Source organism: Lethenteron reissneri, chromosome 8, assembly GCF_015708825.2.
Source record: "Lethenteron reissneri isolate LAM-NWPU_2019-01 chromosome 8, ASM1570882v1, whole genome shotgun sequence".
Taxonomy (NCBI): Eukaryota; Metazoa; Chordata; class Hyperoartia; order Petromyzontiformes; family Petromyzontidae; genus Lethenteron; species Lethenteron reissneri.
In genome coordinates, this window is record NC_083786.1 from 5,079,510 (window position 1) to 5,104,005 (window position 24,496).

The 24,496-nt window shown below is 46.4% G+C and overlaps 1 protein-coding gene across 1 annotated transcript in view; it reads right to left on the minus strand.

Annotated features, from left to right (window-relative positions):
* Positions 1-24,104, minus strand: part of LOC133360382 (somatostatin receptor type 1-like) — a 33,021-nt gene extending 8,917 nt beyond the window's left edge. The window contains exon 1 of the mRNA XM_061579084.1: positions 22,510-24,104. Coding sequence (XP_061435068.1) covers positions 22,510-22,973 — 464 coding nt within the window. The 5' untranslated portion in view covers positions 22,974-24,104. The remainder of the gene's footprint in view (positions 1-22,509) is intronic.
* Positions 24,105-24,496: the final 392 nt, after the last annotated feature.

A 24,496-nucleotide genomic window follows, 5' to 3' on the forward strand; every position in this document is an offset into this window, starting at 1 on the left:
CGTGGAGGGGAGTAGAGTTGGATGAGAAAGGAGAGAGAAAATAATGTGTGGAAAGGGAGTAGAGTGAGATGAGAGGCAGGAGAGTGTGCGTGGAAGTGAGTAGCGTAATATGAGAGGAAAGAGGCAGGAGAGCATGTAGAAGGGAGTACAGATAAATGAGAGGAGAGAGGCAGGAGAGTGTGTGGAAGTGAGTAGCGTAATATGAGAGGGAATAGGCAGGAGAGTATGTAGAAGGGAGTAGAGATAAATGAGAGCAGAGAGGCAGATGAGTGTGTGGAAGGCAGTCGAGTGAGATGAGAGTGGTGATGTAGGTATGGCCGAGTCCATGGAGCATCTTGAAGCCGATTAATTAAATCTTGAAATTTGATCCGGGAAGTGAATTCAGAGCCAGTGGAGCAAAAGGAGAATTGGGGTGATGTGATGTCGTTCGCGGGTGCAGGCGAGGACTCTGGAAAGTGCATTTTGGATCATCTTGAATTTTGAGATCAGAGATTGGGGGCCTACATGTATGCGGTGGCTGTCCCTGTGTGTGTCTCAGCATACCTGTGCAAAAGCAGATGTTTTCCAAAAACATTATGAATGAAACATCGATGACTCTGCCTCTAATTTCACCGTCGAATTTTTCCCCCCCCCCAATAAATGCCAAAGCGGTGTTCCGTGCCGTTCACTTTGTTTTAAAGGTTTTCCTGGTTGCCCTGGCTGATGGATCACGTGTTGCCGCCCAGGGCACAGAGGGGAGGAGGAGCCGGCGGCGGCGTGTCGCCACGTGGCCAGCACGCAGGTAGCGGCGCACTGCGGGGGGTGCGAGAGATTCCAGTGCGTGGGGGGTGGGGGGCATGGAGGGGCACGTGGGTGGGAGTGCTACTGGGGAGGTGGCGATCCTGGAGGTGAAGGAGGACCATCGTTCAACGACGGGTAGTTTCGTGCTTTATTTATTTTAAACAAGTTTTGCTGGCTCGCTGGAGGGAGGGAGGGGCGGACGGACGGTTGGATGGACACATCTAAAGTCCGTGCGAGCTGCTAGTTTCAATAAAAAAAACTGTTTAAAAAATAAGCATCTAAGGAGCTTTATTGCCCGAAGGTGAAATCAATTTTTGCTGGTTTTCAATTTAATTTCTTGAGTATCGTGTCGATTTTTAAGTGCCCCATTGTAGAAATTGAAACCTGCTAACATGATTGAGACTTTAAAAATAAACGTCTAAACCACATTTCCGAACTTAAAGGGTTTACGCGACATGCCTCAAATAATTTGTAGCGAATGTGCTTTACCGCACTCAACGCAAGATCACAACACAATCCATTAATTCATACCGAATACATCTCCTTGCTCTTTAAAACGCGTGGACAAGGAAGGGCTAAACACGTGATTCATCATTATTTTTATAATTTGGGTTCGATCGTCGTGTAGGTATAATGTCAACATTTGACTTTCACCCGCCACCGCCACCTGAACGAGCCGATCAAATCTAACTGATTCGGTATTTCAGCAAAACGTAGCGGAATGGTGAGAAGCGAGAAATGTCTTTGTGACAACGTTGTACGACGTTTCGCCGCGGATTATCACACCCAGAATCATCGGGCGTTGACAAAAGTTGAGCTCCCCTCGCGCGAAAGAGCTAAAACAGAGCACCGAACACGGCGGTAAGATTAGGAACACCGGACTCATGTAACACAGGTGAGATGTTTCAACTTCAGTAAATACCATAGTGGTGGTGATGGCCCTTTAAGGGCCCTAACCAGTCTTTATTTTTTTATGGTTCTTTCGGTAAAGTCACGTAGAATGGAAATAATACAATAATAAAAATAAAACATAATACAATAAATTTTAAAACATAACAAAAATAATAATTTTTTTCTTATACTTTTATTATTTTATTATTTCCATTCTACGTGACTTTACCGAAAGAACCAAGAAGATGAATCCCTGCAGTCACGAAAGCTTTAAATCGAAATTCAGTCTTTTTTTTTTGGTCTCCCCCCCCTCCACCTCGTGAGTTGAGATGACAAGACAGATGGACAAGAGTTGGATATTTAACAAATGAGTAAGAGGTTGTGATTTCATTACTTAACCATGCCTAATTAAGTAATCACGTCACAATCTCAGCAGTATAGTGTACAGTATTTACGTTAAATTCAATTCGCATAGCATTTTATAACATTGCTAACCCTATAATATAATTAATTAACAATGACTAGCCTGTATCACCGGGTAAGTTTATAGACTTTCTGATTACATATGTAATATAATTTATTATAACCAAGCATAACCATTTCGCATCATTAACTATAACTAACCTGTATCGCCACATAATGCCTACATATTAACATATCAAACATAATTAATTTTAATGTAATTGTTTATGTTAATATATTCACCTCTAGACATCACTTCCTGTTACCTCCTGCTGTCTTGTGGAGGTGCAGTGATAACATGACACCATCCATTTAGGGGCCGTCCATAAATGACGTCATGCTATTTTGGACGATTTTTAACCCCCCCTCCCCGTCACACGGCGTCACAAAAAGTCAGACCCCCCCCTCAAATATGACGTCACAAAGCTCTGCCCCCCCCCCCCAAAACCATATTTACATTTTGAAAATAAAACATGCTTCAAATCGCTTTAAAATATTGTCATTGTAGTGCGTATTTAATGTGGCGCTGCACTCTGATATTGTGGGAGAAAACATTTATCAAAAAGTCTATTTAATTAAGTAGAACGTGTTGTCTATATTTATTTAAAGTTGCGCATTTTGATGTGACGTCACATTTCTCAAACTCCTCGTCACACAGCGTCACAAATATCTGACCTCCCCCCCCTAGGTGCGTGACGTCATTTATGGACGGCCCCTTAAAGCCCAAGACTGGGGGAAATGTCACAATTGACGATGGTGATTGTAACTCCCAGCGAAACGTCGCACCCATTCGTTCCGTGTCCTTGTGCAGTGCTCGCCAACACACGAGGGAGGATGCTCGGGGCAATAACAAACTGTCACATTTGACCACGTGACAACTAGACTCTTAGGTGTTTTTTCGGTAAAGTCACGTAGGTAAAAAAATGTATAATAAAGTAAAATAATAATAAATGAAAATAACTCAATTAAATCACGACGTTTCGGAGGCAACACAAGTCTCCGTCTTCAGGCGGAACCGTCAAAGCCAAATTTACTTGATACAGTATTTTAATTTATTATAATTATATTTTATTATAATATTTTACCTACGTGACTTTACCGAAAAAACCTAAGAGTATGAATCCTTGCAGTCACGAAAGCTTCAAATATAGAATAAACACGTGACAACTCTTACTTATTCGTCCGTGTCGGGTGTACGACACACATTGTCATTGCACCCACGTGGCAATCTGAGCTGAAATTTATTATGAATCATCTCATTTGTTAAATTAAAAAAAGGCTCTGGCCTTGGGGGTTTTTTTATTCGCGGGATATCTGTTGCTACTCCCCCGTCCTCTCGCTCACTCTCTGTACAGGGCCTCTTGTTTTCATTAAAACAAAATTGCTGCCGTGCCCCAACTGGTTGCCATTGAGCCTTCATATTCTCAGCCACCCCGACAACAATGAATCTTGCAGGGGCATATCTCCTGATTTACCGCTGCGTTATAATCCTGGTTCATAATCATGCTCATTTGGGTTAGATCGTCGTGTAGCTATAATGCCAACTTACCAATGTAACCCTGCACCATCTATCGGAGCTAATACAATCAAGTTTTCACGTGGGCAAATGTGCCAATTAATTGGGTTTTTTCAGCAAAACGGAACGGTATAATATGCAAGCAAAATATTGATAATTAGAATCGTATGCAGGTTTCCTCGCCTGGTTGAAAGATCTCAGTTGAATGTGAAGTGTGTTTTTACAGTTTTATTATTTCAACCTGCCTTTGGCCCGGAACATTCTTTTTGTACAAACATTACACACTTTTATAATTGAAATTAATGGCTCAAGGGTGGCCACGTGAAGTAGTTTTGCATGGCCTACAAACAATAACCTATTAGGGTCATGAGGCTATCATTTATTTGTCGATTTTAATGAGGTTATTACCATGCTGTCACTTTATATGGCCATGCCTTTCACTTTAAATAGGGTAGAGTCACCAATTACCATCTGATAGACTACTATAATCTCTAATCCACCGGTGCTTTATACTAAAAGAAATGGGAAAGCTAACATCCAGGTCACATCATTTTTTTGTCTCGTCAGTTAAAGTGGCTTCATTATCACTCAAAATCAGTTCTATTTGCAGGCACCAGGAACAATTATGAAAAGATGAAACAATTACCGGTATCTCTGTAGGTTTTGTGCATCAAAAATCCATTCCAATGTTTTCAACAGTTTCCTATCAGACATGAATTATAATAATCACAATAACGCAGCTTGCTGGGGAGGCAACAAGTGTGCAATCGTGAATTCATCTCTCGTGAAATATGCTGCGTGCTAATGATACTCGCAGATTTCAAGTGTTCCTTGTGGGCCTACGTTGACTTGAGATTATTATTCGTGATAAAGACACACCGCCGACATTTAGCAGCGCGCATGCACAGCCCATTGGTCAACCCACCGCTGAACGAGAGCTTCCCCATGCTGTATGGGTCATGGGGATTTATTTGGCCTTATTCGGTCAAATACGGTGGCGAAATGTTAACTACCTCACATGGTATGGAGGAGGTGGTGGGTTCGAACCCGACTGTATTTGGAGTTTGCGTGTCTCTCTCCCCGCAGTCGTGTGGATTTTCCCCCGGCTCCTCCGGTTTTTCCCTCCACATTTAGAATCAACGCCGCGCGTTTAGAGTATTTGGATGCTCTAAATGTCCACGTGGCGATACGCCGCTTCGTTGAGCTCTCATTTGTGATCGCCAGGTCACTTCTCAAAACGAACTGAGTAGCTCGGTGGGCCTTACACGGTAAAATAAAATAAAAATTAGAGTATTTGACTGCACTGGTCAGTGTGGGTTTATGACTGTGGGGAGCATAGACATTGCAACATAGTACAGTACAACGATGAATTTTGCTGCACTGACAACGTGGCCCCCCAAGAGCCTATAGCACCTGTTTCGTAAATGCGTGATGTTCGCCCGTCCAAGTACGATCCAGTCTCAACCCCGCTTAGCTTCTGACGAGATCGTAGCGTGACCTTACTTAAAGGGGCATGACGTGAGGGTGGGGGGTCATTGCACAGATGACGTCTGGTCCAACCCATGTGAGACTAGGCTCTAAGAAAAGCTGTCTCGGGTGTGGACCAATCAAATTCAAGGACAGTGCATATATCAAAGTTGTGTTTTTTGTTTGCATTATGGCTGCAGGTATTGTGGTCTATGCAAACATGATTCCTTGTAAAAAAAAAAGGTGTCAGTTTTGTTGCCAGATAGAAGAGTAAAAAAACAATTATCAAACGTTAAACGTTAAATATTGTACCAACATATTTTTACTTGCCTATAAGATGTTTGAAAGAGGGCAGGGGGCCCCTCCCCACGCGTTCCCCCTCCCTCCCACCCCCTCATCCCACACCCTCTGGCTGGATTGGGTGCATTCTGGGTGACTTGGTCACAGGCTTGACTTGAGATTAGCATTCTTACAATAGTAATACACATGCTAGCCATTTTAACAACACACAACACAATTTGGGTTGTGTGTGCAAGCGCAGTTTTTGTTGTTGTTGTTGTCACTCTCGGATGATGAATGCACAGATTTGTGAAGGTTGACAAATAGCAACGCAATGCTTAAACCACAGGGTCAAATTCTCTTGCCATCATGACTACCAAACACCATGAAATAAACAGGATATTGCAATCTCGTAACACGCTAACACATTAGGCGATGGTCTTTCGTGACCGGTGAATGTATGATGTACGATGTGGTCTGCAGAGGTCAAAACTCCTGCATTCGATGACCTTTCAAAAGTCAAATGTGCTTTGAAAAAGGTCCAAAGCCCAACACGTCCCCTAATCTATATTATTTTCCTTTTGGGGCAGTGTTACTGACGAATTTGTTGAGTTTTATGTCTTATATAACCTATATTAGGGACATTTTAACAGTGTGGTAAGAGCAATGAATTATATTTAGAGCAAATTTCATGAATGTAGCTATCATTGCTTGAAGACAATGGCGAAGCCCGCAGCACCATGGAGGTGAGGATTGGTGGATCACACGAATGTTGTGAGAAGCCCTCACCTTGAGCATCAAAGCGCCATACCCTGGCATGCCAGAGAAAGACTGCACAGCGAGAGTGTGGACTATTGCCACCTGTCCCTTAAGCTTGGGATAGAGTGTTGCCTCCTCGCACGTTTGGGGTTGTTTTCCAGGCGCTCCGGTTTTATCCCACGCATAATCACTCATGAACGAACAGCGGCTGTGCTGTACAGCTCCGCAATACGTTTCCAGATTGTGCCGCGTTGATTGTCGCGATGTCTGAGGTGTTATGCTCAAAGTGCTCGGAGCTTCTTCAGGACCCGGAGAAAAACATCGAGTTTGTGAAGAAACGTTCGGCCGCCATGCCAAACAACACACGATACAATCCGTAAACACACCTGAAAAGCTGCACAGTGGGAGATTCAGAGGGCAAATATAACTGAATAAAAAAAGAACACATTCCTGCGGAGGGAGCTGGTAGGAACGTTGGGTTGCTCGGTCAATGGCCAGGGTCAACGGCGGCGTGGTGTATTCCGCAAATATGGCCGACTGTGAGGGCGGGCACAAGCCGGCGTGAGTAGGTTAAACGTTAAGTTTTATAAGGGCACCACGGGGTGACCAGCCCCTCCCCACCCAGCCCCACCCCTCCCACCCCCCACCCAGCCCCATCCTCCCCACCCAGCCCCTCCCCACCCTCCCCACCCAGCCCCTCCCCACCCTCCCCTCCCCACCCAGCCCCACCCTCCCCACCCAGCCCCTACCCACCCTCCCCTCCCCACCCAGCCTCTCCCTGAACGACGGACGGACGGACACAATAATCCTCTGTGGGCTGGTGTAACCAGGAGGTTCCTACCAGTAAAACCTCTGTCAATACTGTTTTCAAATAAACACAGCCAGTAATCCACCTAAGACGAAGGCACATTTACAGTTAGAGTACGTGAAGATAAAAATGGCCACTCTCTTGTAAACAGTAATGTTCACTTCATAATCTCTATCAGAATCTGAATTTATGCTGGATAAATCCGATGAGCTATGAAGCTCCTTTTCACAGATGTCCAGTCGGGATACGGGGTTAGAACGTTGCAACCACAAACACTTCTGAAAAAAACGATAGGAGGGCAAAGTATGGGAAAGCTAAGCAAATCAATGAAAATCAATATGTATAACACGTTCCTTCGGAGTGGGCAGGTAGGAACTTGGTTGGACAGCGCATTCGTGCACGACAGACAAATATGCACGACAGACAGACAAATAATCCCTGGTGGGCAGTGTGGAAGCTGTTGTTCCTACCTGTAATAGATCAAGTAGAACAGCAAAAAGGGTCCCAGACCGCACCAAGACACACAGTCCCTCAATGGCATTGCACTATCACATTGAACTACCGATAACATTGCGTGAGGATGCAAGTTGCAAATCACATCTGCAAATGCAGTTGTATGCAGCACCGATCGACGGCTTCGAGATATGTCTGAAGGCAGATTGACGATCTTCTTGGTTCTTTCGGTAAAGTCACTGACTCTGTCTCCCCGACAGACCTGGTCTTCACCTGAGGACGGCTGCTTGCGTTGTGGCCGAAACGTCGTGAGAATTATTTTATTATGTTTTAGTTTTTTATTATTTTTTATTTCCCTTCTACGTGACTTTACCGAAAGAACCAAGAAGATGAATCCCTGCAGTCACGAAAGCTTTAAATCGAAACAGATTGACGATGTTAAGGGAGGAAGCAAGGTTGTTCCAACAACCTTGTTATTTTGATTGTTTCTTCCCTTTATGCTGGTGGCGATACACAACTCGGCAAGGCTCGCATTGTCCACCCTTTCATAAAGGGAGCTGTGGCCAATCCTTCCTAAGGTCATACCGCTCACTCATCAGAAGTCACATTTCATAAACCCCCGCTGCTTTCCAACCGAGCCAACGGTACAATGGGGGAAATGCTCTCTCGCCATACCAAAGGCAATTCATTTTTTTTCTTCCTGAAAAACATTGGGTGGGCAGCGGGTGGCCTGCTCGCGCAACAAAAGCATCCCCGACCGAATCCACCGTCGGAGCTCGATATGTTTGAGGAGCTAATCAAGAAATGACTGCACAGCTACGCTACGTGGTTTCGAGGGGGCCTTCCAATAATGTATGGAACGAGGACATTTCTGTTAACAATCGTTCGCACCAAAACAACTCCCCCGTTCTCTGCCCTTCCGAGGTATGACTCACTCACCTAGGATCCGAAGAGGACCGCTATTTTTTTTTCTAATATGGGATTTGTATTTACCTTCCGCTCGTCTAAAGCCCAGCCGAGAGATGGAGTGATGGAATTATCTCACGTGCAGGTGCTTAGATGGATGGATGGTCGCATCGCAATGACTGTGAGGGATTGTGGCAGCTTTCATTCAGGAGTGCATAGATTATGGCCGATGATGACAAGTGTACGATAAAAATATATATATACATATCCCATGTCGCCTTAACAGGCTGTTGGGGCAAGTACTGTTAGCGAGCACCTATGAAGGCCGGCATGGCACACGAAAGTGTGGATGGCCAGCACCACGCCCGGCCGCCTTTGTCTCCCTCGTGGCGATGTTTTACACATCACACCAGGTGCTCATTTGAGGCCGAGACAACTTAGGGGAGGGGGGCCCGGGACCGATTCAAATAATCGCCACTTGTGTTGGCCATAAGCAGGAATCGAACTGGGGTCACCGGGTCCGTAGCGCAGCGTGCTAGCCGCTTCAGCACCGCCCTCCACGTCGTGTCGGTACGCATTTGTACACACACACACACAAACACGCCGCACTTACACACACACACAAACACGCCGCACTTACACACACACACAAACACGCCGAATGCACATTGTAATACCTCGAGTGTATATTAGCGACGCCGAATGAGACCTTTGTCATTCGGCACGCTGAAGCTTGGCTTAGCTGCAATGCATCGCAACAGTCTTAATATATTGCTGGGAGGGAAAAAACAACATGTGTGATTTGTCCATAGCAAAAGGGAAACTTTTTATTATTATTATTCCGATTTGCTTCCCAGATGAATTGTTGAAAACGATCCTCTGTTGCCTCCGAGAGCGGCCCGCCACCCTTCTTGGGCAATGGAATTAATGTGCAACGAAGATTACTTTGTCGTCATGTTTATGGACGGAAACAAACTCCCATTTCAGACAACCATAATATATTTTCCAAGCTACTCGTAAAAGAGGCACCTGTGTGAATTGCATTGGCAGAGCATACAACTGGTCATTAATTACCGGTTAAAGCACCATTAAATTATCGACACAGTGCTGTAAATTCAGCGAGCTTCACGAAAGAAACCGTCTCTCATTGGGAGTTGAAAATGTTGGAATCTGCCGTCGCAATCTCAGCCACGTTCAAATCCCATCTACGCTATTGCGTCTTGCCCTGTGGCGGCGTTTAAAGCATTCCAACGTTGGGTCTGAAGGCTGTCCGCGCTTTGACCTTTGGTGTCGTTTCACTTACGTGATGTCTGGTTGGATGATGTGGACTGTGAATCACTGACATTTATGGAAATCGTGTCAATGTAAATCGGGTTAATGTAAATCGGGTGATCAGTGGTCTGCATGGAAAACAATGACATTCAGACTTTGCTGCCATTTGTTATCCAGCAGCAGCAGCAGCAGCAGCAGCAGCAGCAGCAGCAGCAGCAGCAGCAGCAGCAGCAGCAGCAGCAGCAGCAGCAGCAGCAGCAGCAGCAGCAGCAGCAGCAGCAGCAGCAGCAGCAGCAGCAGCAGCAGCAGCAGCAGCAGCAGCAGCAGCAGCAGCAGCAGCAGCAGCAGCAGCAGCAGCAGCAGCAGCAGCACCTGAGGACGGCTGCTTGCGTTGTGGCCGAAACGTCGTGAGAATTATTTTATAATGTTTTATTTTTATGATTTTATTACTTCCCTTCTACCTGACTTTACCGAAAGAACCAAGAAGACTCCTCCAATCTCTCAGGATATTGCGAATGCAATTAACCACTACACATGCCATTAATAGGTGATTTAAATGGCGTTTTTACATATTTCACGTTAACATATACACACCGACACGTACGGTGCACGGCACATTTCACAAGCAGGGTATATTATTTACACTATGTCAAGCGCTCATCATCAGGTTCATTTGGTTCTTGGCAAGGTACGACACCGTACTCCCCACCGTGTTCTCGACTTTCAACACAATGTTAATAGTGACAGAGTATGTTTACGTAAAAAAAAGGCAGAAGGATTAATGCCAGGCCAGTTCATCTCGTAAATTGTGTTTTCATAGGGTACAAATCAGTGTTTCAGGAAACAAATAAAAGCACGCTGTCGCTTAAAACGTTGATTATGTGAACAAGTCTCAATCATATGCAGCTCGCACACAACATAGTGGTGGTGTGACCTAGCCCAGCTGTGCTCCTGCTGCTACGACTGCAACAGAGGCAGTGCACTGACTGGGAGATGGACCCCCTTGGGATGTTCCTGCCCGAGCCAATAGCGTCATACCATATGCTCTGTGAGCACTACTTTTGGACTGAATTTAGACTGGTCCTTTCTGCATATGTATATGCACAACGCACACGTTCGGAACTTTGTCAATCCGCTGCTCAATGAACACCTCCCCCCAAACCGCGTGGATCATCGGGGTTATTCAACCGTACTTCACCGCCACTTTGCGTCTAATGAGAAGAAGACCTTTGGTGCTGAGTGAAGACATTCAGATTTCTTAGGAGAGCAACCTCTTGACGAGGGCGATCCTGGAAAAGCAGTAACAGGTGGCAACCCTATTCACCGCTCTGGCTCAGTGCAGGTTTGGCGGAGACAGGAGGACATGGAAGGGTCAAAGTGCGGTACAACCGTGGATTTTGCTACATCACCCTCTGCTGCCCCCAGCGCGGGTGGCACGGTTGGCGACGTACGGTGTGATAGAAGTTCAGCATACATGCGTACGTGCATAGGCGACACCTGCCGTGCATGGTAGTCTCCCCGTCCGAAAAACCTATTTCAGCTTAGTGCCGCTGAGCTGTTGAGATCTGACAAGACGAGGATCATTCCAGGTGGTTTAGTCATCGGCGCAAGGCTGTTAAGCACGGGTTTGTAAAGAACGATATGTCACTAAATGTATTATGAATAATGCCCCCCCCCCCCCCCCCCCATTAAATAACAGCCTAATTTCCTAATTCAAACATTATTATTATTGAAACAAAATTTCTTTTTCATAACTTAGCAAGAAACGTTGATGGCCACTGAACCAGAGTTATGGACGGAGTAACAGCCAAAGGGAATGGAATGCGTCGAAGAGTGAGCGCCACCAGAGAGAGATGGAACAACGAAATGAGCTCGTGCGCGGGAGCGAGGTGGATTCCTACACTCAAGGATTGTTAGAGTTGTGCCGAGGGTTTTGCGAAGGCCTTCGTTCATTCGCACGGTGCGCGAAACAAGTTCAACATGCACACGTACATGGCGGATGGATTGTGGCTGATGATGATGGCGATGGTGGTTTGTAACCTACGTGAGATTGGGGTGTACGGCGTACAAAGCGTTGTCTCCTAGCTGATCTATCACCTCCTCACACTCACTTAGATTCATGCCCAGAGGGTGAGCCGAGCCCCTCGCTGGGCTCAGCCATGTGGTAAAGGAAGAAAGGAGAGTGGTGAGGGGTTTAGTCCAGATCATGGAAACATAATTTGTGCTAATCTGTGCCAAAGCAGCTTGGTGCCACAAATCCCGTATCATTTCAGGACATGTTTTAAAAGGTAGTGGGAAACTCTCCGTCAATCCGTTCCAGGTTGGATCATTTTTTGTAAACATCCCTGGATTGATATGCAGCTCCCCAGATAAAAAACAAAATCGTAGGAATAATAAGTTTTAAAAAATGAAATAAATGAAAACAACGACAAGACTTTACCGAAAAAACCAAAAAGTATGAATCCTTGCAGTCACGAAAACTTCAAATCTATAAGTAGGAATAATACGTCCGATCTGTGAGTCGCTAACACGAACCAGAGGTGTAGGAAAATGCATTCCACAACCCAGAATCTTATAATGACGCTCACTGCCCGCAGGAACATTTCTTTACAGCATTGTAGACGCTCTCCATAGGCCATACTAAATGTATAATAAGAAACTACAGAGGTTCTCTGTCAAGATCAATAGTCAGTGGGTTATATGAACCTCAAGGTGCCTGAAATTTTAAATCAGAAAGGCACGAGAGTCTGATATGGAATTCCAAAATTACCCATGCACCCCCTCGTTGCCAAACAAAAGTCGGTTGTAACTGCTTTTGTCAAGGCTATTAATCTGAGACACATTGATTCATGGATAAATAGCAAGGTACTTGCCAATCCTATTAATTTAAGCAGCGATTTGTTTTTCGAAACACATGTAAATGCTTCTACTGATTTTTTTTTTTTAAGAATCATGCCACACTCTCCAATACTTTTGAAAATAATTTTTGGTCTTCACTTCGAAATCCGGTATGCGGCAAAAGTGTGCGTACATCGGCAGCCACCTGCCTAAGTTGAACAAGATTGGCAAGTATGTGGCGCTGATTGGTTTTTCGGCCCCTTCGCTGGTTTGGTCAGAATCAACATTCCTCTATTTGAGGCAGCTGGCCTGAGAAAACCTCGACAGTCTCCATGGAACGGTGAACGTCAGAAAGTTTCGCCAGCTCTAGCGCATCTTCTTGGTTCTTTCGGTAAAGTCACGTAGAAGGGGAAGTAATAAAATAATAAAAATAAAACATAATAAAATAAAATAATTCTCACGACGTTTCGGCCACAACGCAAGCAGCCGTCCTCAGGTGAAGAATGAAACACCACCAAGCTTGGAGCGTATATTTAAGCTGGTTTGGAGGGGGGAGGTGGGAAGAAGAGCGCCTTAGAGTCGCGGCATCTCTTCAGAAAGGTGAGAGACTCGATGTTTTATTTTTATTATTTTATTACTTCTCCTTCTACGTGACTTTACCGAAAGAACCAAGAAGATGAATCCCTGCAGTCACGAAAGTTTTAAATCGAAATTTAGCTCTTGCACAGTTTCTCCCCTCTCCTGGTATTTGGAGACAGTTGTTTTCATCTTCGTTTTGTCCATGACATGCCCGAGTTCTGTTTGCACTCCAGCAGCGAGCAGCCCCGTTAAAGCACAACATGAAGACGAAGTCGACATGCACGGTGTGATTTACACAGCCAGGCAGATTGCAGGGCGGCTGCCGAGGACAGGAGAAATGTTTGTTGTCGCAAATCCGGGCAGCCTTTAAAATGTGTTTTTTTTTCTTCTCGCAAAACGCAAAAGACTATCATCAGTAACGCAACACATCGGAAAATATCGATATCGGTCCATTGCTTCCCAGACAGCGTAGATCGACGTGAAATTTGCTGCTGCCCACCACCTAGTGCCTGCAGCAGCCTATAACACCTGGTATGCATAGTGGTGGTCCATCCAAGCACTTATCCTCCAGGCTTACCGCTGGGGGGAATTTCGAGATCTGACAAGGTCAGGTGCAATTCCGGTGATTTTGGTCAGAGGCGTTTGGTTCTTCTTGCGCGGAATTGTTGAACAGATGACGGTTACCGATGTCGTCACATACAGAGCGGAATTAGTTTATTTTTGGGATAGATCGTGTGGGTACATCGTCAGTGCTTGACGATAACACCGTCCACCCACTTGACAAGCGCCAATCAAATCGAGCTGTCGCGTGTGCAAATGTGCCGATGAATTTGGTTTTCAAAACATGATATTAGGGGCGAAAGGCGACGTTTGAACGTAACAGAACACTTTCAAGTAATCTCATCAGCGGTGCATTTGCTGCCCAGTGATAATTCAATGAAGTCCAATCAAGTTTCTTAATAGCTTGGTTTGGAGAATTAAAGTTATTTTACAAAGACATTTAAGTTGATATGTACAATTAGCCCAACATATTCGCTGTTTTGAGATGTAATAATGGTAAGGGCCGAATCGGGGATATTTATGTTCAACGCTATTTCATCGAAGCCCGCTTAATGTATAGGGTTTTATTTTACTTGTGATCTCAGAACCAGGGTTAAACAACAACTATTGGGGGTTAAACATTCTGAATGTGGCAATGAAAAGTAAAGTAGGTTTTTTTTTGCTGGCAATAGCTGCGTATTGAACAAAAAGGCCAGAACGTACGATAATTGTGGGCCTGCCTGAGGCACCGGTGTTATTGATGGTGATATTTTTTCATATAAACGTTTTGCCATACATTTGTGATCAATTATTAAGATCATTATTTTGTTATCTCACAGAACTGCATGTACAGGTGAATTATGAGTGGATTTGACTGGTTCGTTGGGCATGCTATTCCAATTCAGGGGGCAAGGAGCCATGCTGGAACCTAATTACATTTTAAGGCCACCTCCAAAGCTGTGTGGGGATGCCCCCTTTTGGTGTAACGGTTAGCACACTGGACTTGCAATCCATAGGTTGCCAGTTCAATTAAATCCCCCAACTCTGTAGGTGAATGAAGCAATAGTGCAAGTTTCTTAAATCCCTCCCGCCTCTGTCCACGCTCAGCAGTATACAAATTGGGCACACCACAATTCGCTGATCGGCAGATTGCGTGAAGTGGGGTACTTCCACCTCTTCCAAGACATCTGGCCAGTGTGGAAGAGTAGGCCAATTACACCCTCCAGGATTTTCGAGAGCCACCTCGAGCGAGGGCCCGTTCTGCCAGCAGTGGCGTGAGCAAAACATTTGCAGGGCTGCGCCTAAGACTCGAAAAATAAATAAATAAACCAGGCTGAGCCATTGTAACAAAAGCCAGCTTAATGAGGAGCAGAAGTGGCCACAAGCAAAAGATGCAAGCTCTTGTGTCGACACCTCCTGCTGCATCATGGGATCAGCATAGGGTAGGGTTTTCGTGGGTGGTGAGAGGGGATCGAGGGGCTGCGTGCAGAACGAGAGAGAGCGAGAGAGTGAGCGAGAGAGTGAGCGAGAGAGTGAGCGAGAGAGTGATTGAGCGAGAGAGCGATAGAGTGAGTGAGCGAGGGAGTGAGTGAGCGAGAGAGTGAGCGAGAGAGTGAGCGAGTGAGCGAGAGAGTGAGCGAGAGAGTGAGCGAGAGAGTGAGTGAGCGAGAGAGTGAGCGAGCGAGAGAGCAAGAGAGTGAGAGAGTGAGCAAGAGAGCGAGCGAGCAGGAGAGCGAGCGAGCGAGCGAGAGGGCGAGCGAGCGAGAGAGCGAGCGAGAGAGCAAGAGAGCGAGAAAGTGAGCAAAAGAGCGAGCGAGCAGGAGAGCGAGCGAGCGAGAGGGCGAGCGAGCGAGAGAGCGAGCGAGAGAGCGAGCGAGAGGTGGGGGTTTACATAAAGCAAAGTTATTTAAAAAAAAAACTATATGATGAACGAAGCAAAGTGCCGACTACACCGAGCATCTTCTTGTTTCCACTGATCATAAAAAAGAGAGGGGATCGTGAATAAGCACTGGGGCACAGGCAGGAGGATGAAGGATAGTTCGAGCACTGATGAGTCCTACAGCTACATGGACAGATCCCGCCTACAACATCTGGAAACATAACAGCATTAGTGGCACAGGTCTGACACTGCTGATAAAACCCAGAAAATTGCCATACGGTCCAAAGTTTTTATGTTTGAACAAAGGCTGTTATGAGATTCTCGTCCCAAAGGCTAATTGGAGAATGGACTATAACGCATTTATATTTTATGTGGATGGATAAACTCGTTGTCTGCTTAATTATAAACACAAAGCATGCCATAAGCCGATGCCAGATGTCCCTCCTGTGTGAATGACAGGTAAATGTTTCCCTTATCAGGAGCCTCAATGCTGCCGTAAAAACCGGTGCCATCTACGGCTGTCTGTAACTAACCAGTCAAACGCAAGAGCAAATTTTGCATTAATTCAAGTCCTTTATCAAGCTAGCTTCCAAAGGGATTTGCATGTGTGTGTGCTTGATTGGATTCTTTAAAATGTATTTCTTGCTTCTAAACATTCCGTTCGGCTGAAAAAAAGAAACTCAATTGCCAATACATTTCCCACGTGACAACTTGAGTTGATTGCCTCTGTTGGGTGGTGTTGGGATATATTTAAAATTTACATTTTTGACATTACCTCCATGATCGATTTCAAAAGAAACGAATTATCATTCATCAAGTCCTCTTTGCGGACTCCCGTATGATGAAGCTGAGTGCATTGCCCGTGCCTCTGAAGAGCACGAATGACTATGTACGGTGCGAAAGAAGTGCAGCATACATACGTACGTGCAACCCACGCGTGTTTTGTCGAACACTACTATGGATGAGGTTTTTCTTATCTACATTTTCCAGTTTCTAAAGAGTCAGCTTCAATTCATTTGTGTTGAAGTGGCATGGTGTCACGATGGTTCACGTATAAACTAAAAAAAAACACGTCTATTTTATGAGCTATATAGCCCTTTCTCAGGAGCGTCCTGGCCAACAAATGATAGCTCAACGAAGTGCCCTATCGTCTGCAAATGTATAGCAGCCAAATACTCTAAACGCGTGATGTTGTTCGGATGTGGAGGAAAAAACCAGAGGGACCAGGAAAAAATCCACGCGACCACGGAGAGAAAATGCAAACTACAAATATGCAGCAGGCGTCAGGGTCGGGATTGAACCCACAAACCTCCTATACACCAGGCGAGGCAGTTAACATCTCGCCACCGAGGTACTGTGATTAACATTACACGTTGCACAATTAACCCAACGAAGTGAATTTAATTTCAAGTAACACCTTAACATCAACAGTCTTGGGCGCTCCATTCACCAACCCGCATTTGACCGGTGTGATGAAGTATGGTCAAACAACTCCTATTGCCACATGTCACGAGGAGGCCGTCATCGAGCAGTGGGTAGATCATGGCAGATGATGATGATGAAGTAATGATAATCATAATTTGCACTTCTATATAGCGCCTTTCACCCAGAGGTCACAAAGCGATTTGGAGCCACTGTGACATTTTTAAAATGCGCAGATTAACTTGTCTCCTGCTACAGGTTAACCAACGAGCTACACGCCAACTAAATAACACTTATTCAACAAAACAGAACGTTCAGTTAAATAGGCGCTCCGCATAATTCTTGCAGCACCTGTAATTTGTGCATGCTCGAACTTGGCATGCAAAACACGATCATTCGTATTATATTAGTTTTACGACGAATCTAAACAATTATGTAGTGCGGCAGTTACAGCCTTAATAATCGGGAAACTAAAATTAAATACAAATATGTAAAGGAGACATTTGTTTACAAAGTTATAGTCAATTTAATTCTACATTGGGAGCGTGCGTGAGAAGCCCACTTTCCCCGATTCAGCCGCACGACCGAACTGCCAATCGTTTCAGGCCAGAAAAGAATTCACTGCTGCTCACAGTAATCAAACATCACGTAGGCAGTTGAGAAGTCTAGGATTTCAGCGACGATCCTTGCAAGTGTGGACGGCGAGTCAGAGCCAAGAAGTAGCTCACTCTACGCGTCTTTCATGCCCACGCTCAAACGTGAAGCATTTTTTGAGATGGAAATCGAGGCTGCCGTTAGCGAGAATGGAGGAGCATCGCTACAAAGAGGGAGATAACCTTTGTTCAACGCTTGGCAGCTCATTGAAACAAAGCCGACTCTCACCTGCGCAAACACTGTCAACTGCCCGTTATGACAGCAAGCCCGTGGCTTTAGGCCTTGCTTACAAATCGTACCGCACTTGGTGGGCGCGTGCAACCTTAATGCGACCATTGTTCCCAGCGTGAGCCCCACGCGATCTCTCGCACGTGCATCGGCGTGCGATGCTGCGAGCGTGTCCCGAGTCCGAATGAATGGGTTTAATATCCCACATCATGTAACTGAGTGGAGGCGGTGTTGACCGTTCCATAGTTTGTTTACTTTGGGATAGGAGGCCATGTGGTAGTTTAATGTCCAACATTATTGTCATCAATCCCTCCACCGCCCAACAAGATTGTCACTCTGACAAATATGTAATTTACATGCGTCAGTCTGAGAACAGGTTTTCCCATTTTTTCTGGCAACAAAACAGGTGTTAAGATGTTAAAACACCAAACTGAAACCTTTTACAAGGAAGTATGTCTGCATTAACCACAATAATTGTGGTCACAATGCAAAAGGCCTAACACCGTTTTGAGACCGGGCTCAAAAGAAAGCTGTCTCTGGTGTGGACCAATCAGTTTCAAAGACAATGCATATATTATCAGAGTATGTTTTTTTTTGCAATCTGACCACAAGTATTGTGGTTAATGCAGACACGATTCCTTGTAAAAGGTTTCAGTTTGGTGTTTTAACATCTTAACATCTGTTTTGTTGCCAGAAAAAAAGGGGAAAACAGATTCTCATATTTTGGTACTGGCAAAGGAGGTCCCATGATGCGTCATTCCGTTGATCCAATTCTGACCAATAAGGCTCCTCACTGGTGGCTTAAGACTTTTCATAGCTTGAATGCCACATCAACGTAGGACGATGTTTCACTCACAGTGCTTTGAGTGTACACGGCATGAGGCTTTGTGCAAGCCACGAAATAACATAGACTTTGTTGCATGACCCACTTTCAGGTAACAGATCTCTAACTATTCAGCTGGTGCTGCCAACAATGAGCAATATATGTTTGTTCCATAGTGCCGTGATACCTATTCCACTCACTCCCAAGCGACAACTTCGGTGTGCAACTACCGAGTTTCTCCCACGCGCTCTACCCTTGTCGACGAAGCATAATGAGTGTCCCATCTTGATATGGCTCCTCCTTGTGACGTGGGGTAATGTTGGGTTTTGATCCTGGGATTCTTACCGCTTAAGATCCGTCTTCTGTCTCTGCAATCACCGTTAACCACGAACCCACTTCCACAGTCCGCGAACTCGAGTGGCCATACAACTTTGGAACGTTTCGATTTAAAGCTTTCGTGACTGCAGGGATTCATCTTCTTGGTTCTTTCGGAAAGAACCAAGAAGATGAACTTTGGAACGATGCTCTTCTGCCAGGCATGCTGAGAGTGCATTCGTTGTAACTGTTGGACGGGCTGCCAATTTGGGTGTTGCTGCGCCGCACGCTTTGTGAGCATGCTCGCCGTTTGTTGAGCTTTCAAAGAGTTGGCCGGTCATTTTCTGGAGCAGCTCGGTAATTTCCTGCAGGGAATGAACAAAGCCGTCCACTATAAAGTCGACATTAAACCCTCTGGAGCTGGATGGATCCGAGGTCAGTGCTCTGACCCCTGAACCAAGTCTGCAGCCACCCATCATTAAATCGGTTGTCAAGTGCAGAGAGTTGATGTTCGCGGCTTGGCCACCACTGACTGCACGGCAATCCATCGTATTAAAAATGTGACTCTTGCGCGTATGTTTGGCTGAATTCCATCTCTGAGAATATAGAAAACGCTTTGACGGTCATGCGACAGTTGGATAGCGGTGTGCGGGAAAACGCGACCCCGAACGTATAAGGGATGAAATGCCACTCTTTCGGGACGGGGACTTGTGCGCGACAAGGTACGTTGCTCAACCATTCTCTCGACACACAGTGCAGTGCGCACGATATTCTGCAAGGCTTCTGAATGGATTATTCATCTCGTGATGCTGAACGCACAATATCTGCATTACATTGTGGGGGGACAAGACAAAAGGGCATAACTCAGTCCACGCTTTAACAACAATTGCTCATCATCCATTTGCAAGTGAACTTAAGACTAATAAGGTACAATTTGAACATCAATTATCTAAAAGCGACCGCATCGCAAGATGCTGTACAAACAGGGAGGAACATGCCAACACAAAGAGTTTGGAAGACGTGTTTCGTTGTAAACTTCACACACGTGGAAACATGCATGTCAAGCATTGTGGTCCATCAACCAGCGGGACCCATGGACACTGAGAGCGCGGATGTAAACTTCCCATGAGGATAGAGTCAACTGATTGTTCCTGAATGACTGGTCGTAATAAAAACACTGGTCAACAAAAAATATTTAAAAAATTCTGGCCTGGACTTTTGCAGCTGTTTTAGACTAAGTTCAGGGTGCTGATTCCAAATCTGATCTCAGATTTGTTCTATCACATAATTTTTATGCTATCGGCATACCGCATTTTCATTGACTTTACCCGAAATTAACTCTGTCACTTATGATTGCAAGTTGTTGCGAGTCGGTGACTGCTTTAGTGTTAAAATATGGTGCTGTATTTTTAGGATAGTGTGTTTATAATATAATTTTATGTAGATATCCACATTTATTTAATATTTTTCTTCTGCAGTTTTTATTGAAAATGCAATATTTGACATCTCGAAAACCTGATGTGATAGACAAAAACCGATGCCAGATTTGGAATCAGCACCCCAAAATTACCTTAAAACCGTTGGAATAACATATGCCAGAAAAAGTGTGTTGACCAGTGTAATGAGCACCTCCTGGTGATAAGTAAATAAAAAAAAATCCCCAAATTCGAACGTCTCCGTGATTACTCTGAACGAGGGTGATGTGTTGCTCCTTCCCGTCAGAAGCCCCAAGCGTTGCGGGCAGAAATTCCACATTCCTATGGCCGGAAGCAGGGCTGAAACCATACTCTGGAAGTTGGGTAATGTCCACCTAGTGAATGGTTCTTGGCGGTTATTGGATAGATTGCAGTTACGCAGTAGCCCGCTGTTTGCGAATGCTGTCATTAATTACGTAGCCACGACATTTGTAGTACAGCACTGACAGATCCTAGTTGTATGTTTGTATGTTGAACTTCTTTCGCACCGTACGTGGCTAACCGTGTTCGTCGGAGGTGCTAGGGAAGGACAGCAAACTAAACACAAAAAACAGTCCTGAAGAAATTCGTTTTCAATCTAGATTTAATAGCGAACGCACGTTTAGCTTAACTAAATTATTGCACTGTGACTTATATACAAGAAATGCAACTACTGGCAACTGAGCACTGTAATGAACCTGAAGCTCGTGCGCTGCTACTACGACTGTGTCTGTGAAGGTTCCACTAACACTGGTCAACACACTTTTTCCGGCATAAGGTATTCCAACGGTTTCAAGGTAATTTTGTGGTGCCGATTCCAAATCTGGCATCGGTTTTTGTCTATCACATCAGGTTTTTGAGATATCAAATATTGCATTTTCAAGAATAACTGCAGAAGAAAAATATTAAATAAATGTGTATATCTACATAAAATGATATTATAAACACACTATCCTAAAAATACAGCACCATATTTTAACACTAAAGCTGTCACTGACTCGCAACAACTTGCAATCATAAGTGACAGAGTTAATTTCGGGTAAAATCAATTAAAATGGGGTATGCCGATAGCATAAAAATGAGATGTGATAGAGCAAATCTGAGATCAGATTTGGAATCAGCACCCTGAAATTAGTCTAAAACAGCTGCAAAAGTCCAGGCCAGAAAAAAATGTGTTTTTTGTTGTTGACCAGTGTAATTGGACGTCATCAGCATTGGCGTCTCATGTGTTGTGGGTGTCTCTTAGCCGCATCTGAAATCGTGTGCCGTAGGGGGGGGCGGGGGTGCCTGGACCCCCTCCACCCCCACCACGACTCCCACAGTGGCTGGCAGCCGTAGCCTAACCACATTCGCACCGACGGTTGGCTACGTACGGCGCGAAAGAAGTTCAGCATGCGTACGTACATGCATTCTCACACAGTTGTTGCTCACTCTAATGTTTGACTCATGGTGGCAAGGGCCGGATTGGGTTTAATGTGGTCTCGCGGCTGTTTTAGTTTTGGGGGAGCCCTCTTTATATTTAATTTCTCCATTTTACTGTCTTACCGCCACCCATAGCCGATGCCAAATGCTTCCTTTCTTATTTACCTTGGTTCCTGTATTTCCGTTCCCCTTGTTGTGAAATCTGATACGCGAATGATAAAGCTAGATGAAAGTTAAAACGAACAAACCCGTTTTTAATTTCGGCACACATTTGCCAGTCGCACCCGGTAATGCCACGGATTTCCATGGACACACGACACTGAAATATGTATCATAGCGGTGCATCAGTATCGCATTTAAACCATCCCGCACCTGCGATTATCACGGTTGGCTACGTACGGTGCGAATGAAGTTCAACGTACATCCAAGGCAGCCTGTATGTTTTTTTTGGTTTACCGCCTCTTGTCTTTTTTTTAATCCGAAGTCCCGGGGCAGCATCCCCTTAAAGCCCCTGCGCTAATCCGGCCGTGCCCACGAGATCCACAGACACCAACAACAACAACCACCACCACCACCTAGCGCAGGGACAGTCAGAGCAATCTGTTTGTTGTTGTTATTGTTGTTATTGTTGTTATTGTTGTTATTGCGTAAAGCCGGGGGGGGAAGGGGGGGAAGGCGGGGAGGGGTGATTAGAGAAGGGCCGTTGACAAACTTCGACAACGCGCGATCCACGACCCCTGTAACGGAACCGATCACCCGAACCTGTAACGCGCCGACTTGATGGGGTGCACCACGGCGATGTAGCGGTCCACGCTCAGCACGGTGAGGCAGAAGATGCTCGTGAACATGTTGATGCCGTCCACGCTGAGCACCAGGCGGCAGAGGCCCGCGCCGAACGGCCATCGGTGCATCGCCGCCGCCGTGGCCAGGAAGGGCACGCTGAGCATGAAGAGCTCGTCGGCCACGGCCAGATTGAGGATGTAGATGTTGGTGGCCGTCTTCATCTTGGCGTAGCGCAGGATGATGTAGATGACGAGCGAGTTCCCGGAGAGACCCACCAGGCACACGACTCCGTAGATGAAGGGGATGACCACGTTGCTCGCGTCCGCGTCCCACATCTGCCCCGAGCTGTTGAAGAAGTCGTTGTCATAGAAGGAGTCGTTGACGCTTCGGCTGCTGCTGCTGCTGCTGCTACTGCTGCTGCTGTTGTTGATGAAGTGGCCCATTGTTGGGGAATCGCGAAGGCAGCTTGCTGGTGGCTTGCTGATGGCGATGATGATGATGATGACAACCGTCTGGTGACTACCCACGGGCTAGCAGCTGCAGCTGCGTGGTGCTGAGACTGTGAGGCACGCACAAGTCAGCACCGCGTATGGGAGTGGAGAAAGTCCTGAGAATTTAACCATTGCCTAAACAGACGGCGCTTCATCCGGCGCCAACTCGCGCTGGAGAGTCACTAATTACACCGGTCAAGCCACCACTGCTGCTCGCTGAAGCATTATTTTACCGTCACCGAGTCGACACGCGCGCGTGCGTGCGTCATGCACGCGCATAATAATGATAATACTACACCCTCGCATCGCTGCCGCTGGCCACAGCCTCGGTAGGCAAAGCCCTCGTCATGTCTTTTATGATCCACACGAAGGCGAATAAACACCACGTGCAAGCCTCGACCACGTGTCTGCGATGACTCACTCGACTGAACACGTGGCCTTCATTAACGCAAATCAAAACGAGGCGCCGCTTTCAATTCGGTACTTTGGGAACCACGAAGAAAATAAATAAAAAGGGTCGATCTCGCTCTTCTCATCCCCCCCGCACTGCGCGGCACCACGAGCTGTCGCTCGACAACAACCAAAAAATCCGTGTCAAGTCGGGGCTGCCAGCTGGTGCGGGCACGACAAGCCCAAACTTGGCGGTAGGCGAAATAAGACCGCTGGAACGATCTTCTCACACCACTGCGTCTCGTCCACCCAGAGCTGCGTCTGTCCACCCAAAGCTGCGTCTCGTCCACCCAGAGCTGCGTCTGTCCACCCAAAGCTGCGTCTCGTCCACCCAAAGCTGCGTCTGTCCACCCAAAACTGCGTCTGTCCACCCAAGGCTGCGTCTCGTCCACCCAAAGCTGCGTCTGTTCACCCAAAACTGAGCCTGTCCACCTATAGCTGAGTCTGTCCACCCAGAGCTGAGTCTGTCCACCCAAAGCTGCGTCTGTCCACCCAAAGCTGCGTCTCGTCCACCCAGAGCTACGTCTGTCCACCTAGGGCTGAGTCTGTCCACCCAGAGCTGCGTCTGTCCACCTAAAACTGCGTCTGTCCACCTAGGGCTGTTTCTGTCCACGCGGCTCCGAGCGGCGTGTGCGCGCCAAATGCTCGCGCCGGCAACAGCGCGCTAATGCTGCTGCTGCTGCGGTGGTGGTCACGACAGAAGCAGCGGCGCTCTGAGTCGCCGCGAGCGAGCGTGGTGGTGGTGAGTGGGGGGGGAGGGTTGAGCCGGAATTCTCACGCAAGCCGCCACCCACCCCCCCACCACCACCACCGCTTTAAGTCCCCTCCATCCCGTCGCGCCTCTCACTCCTCCACGCGTCTTGGTGCGCGCGGTGATTGGCGTGGCGAGAATGCGCGACGCACGAGGTTTGTTGAGAGACGCGAGGGGGCCTCTTGGGGGGGGCTTTTGGGGGGGGGCTAATCCCGTGTGTCTCGAACGTCTCCCGCCAGCCCCCTCGCCACGCGATGAGACCGTGCGTGACCCT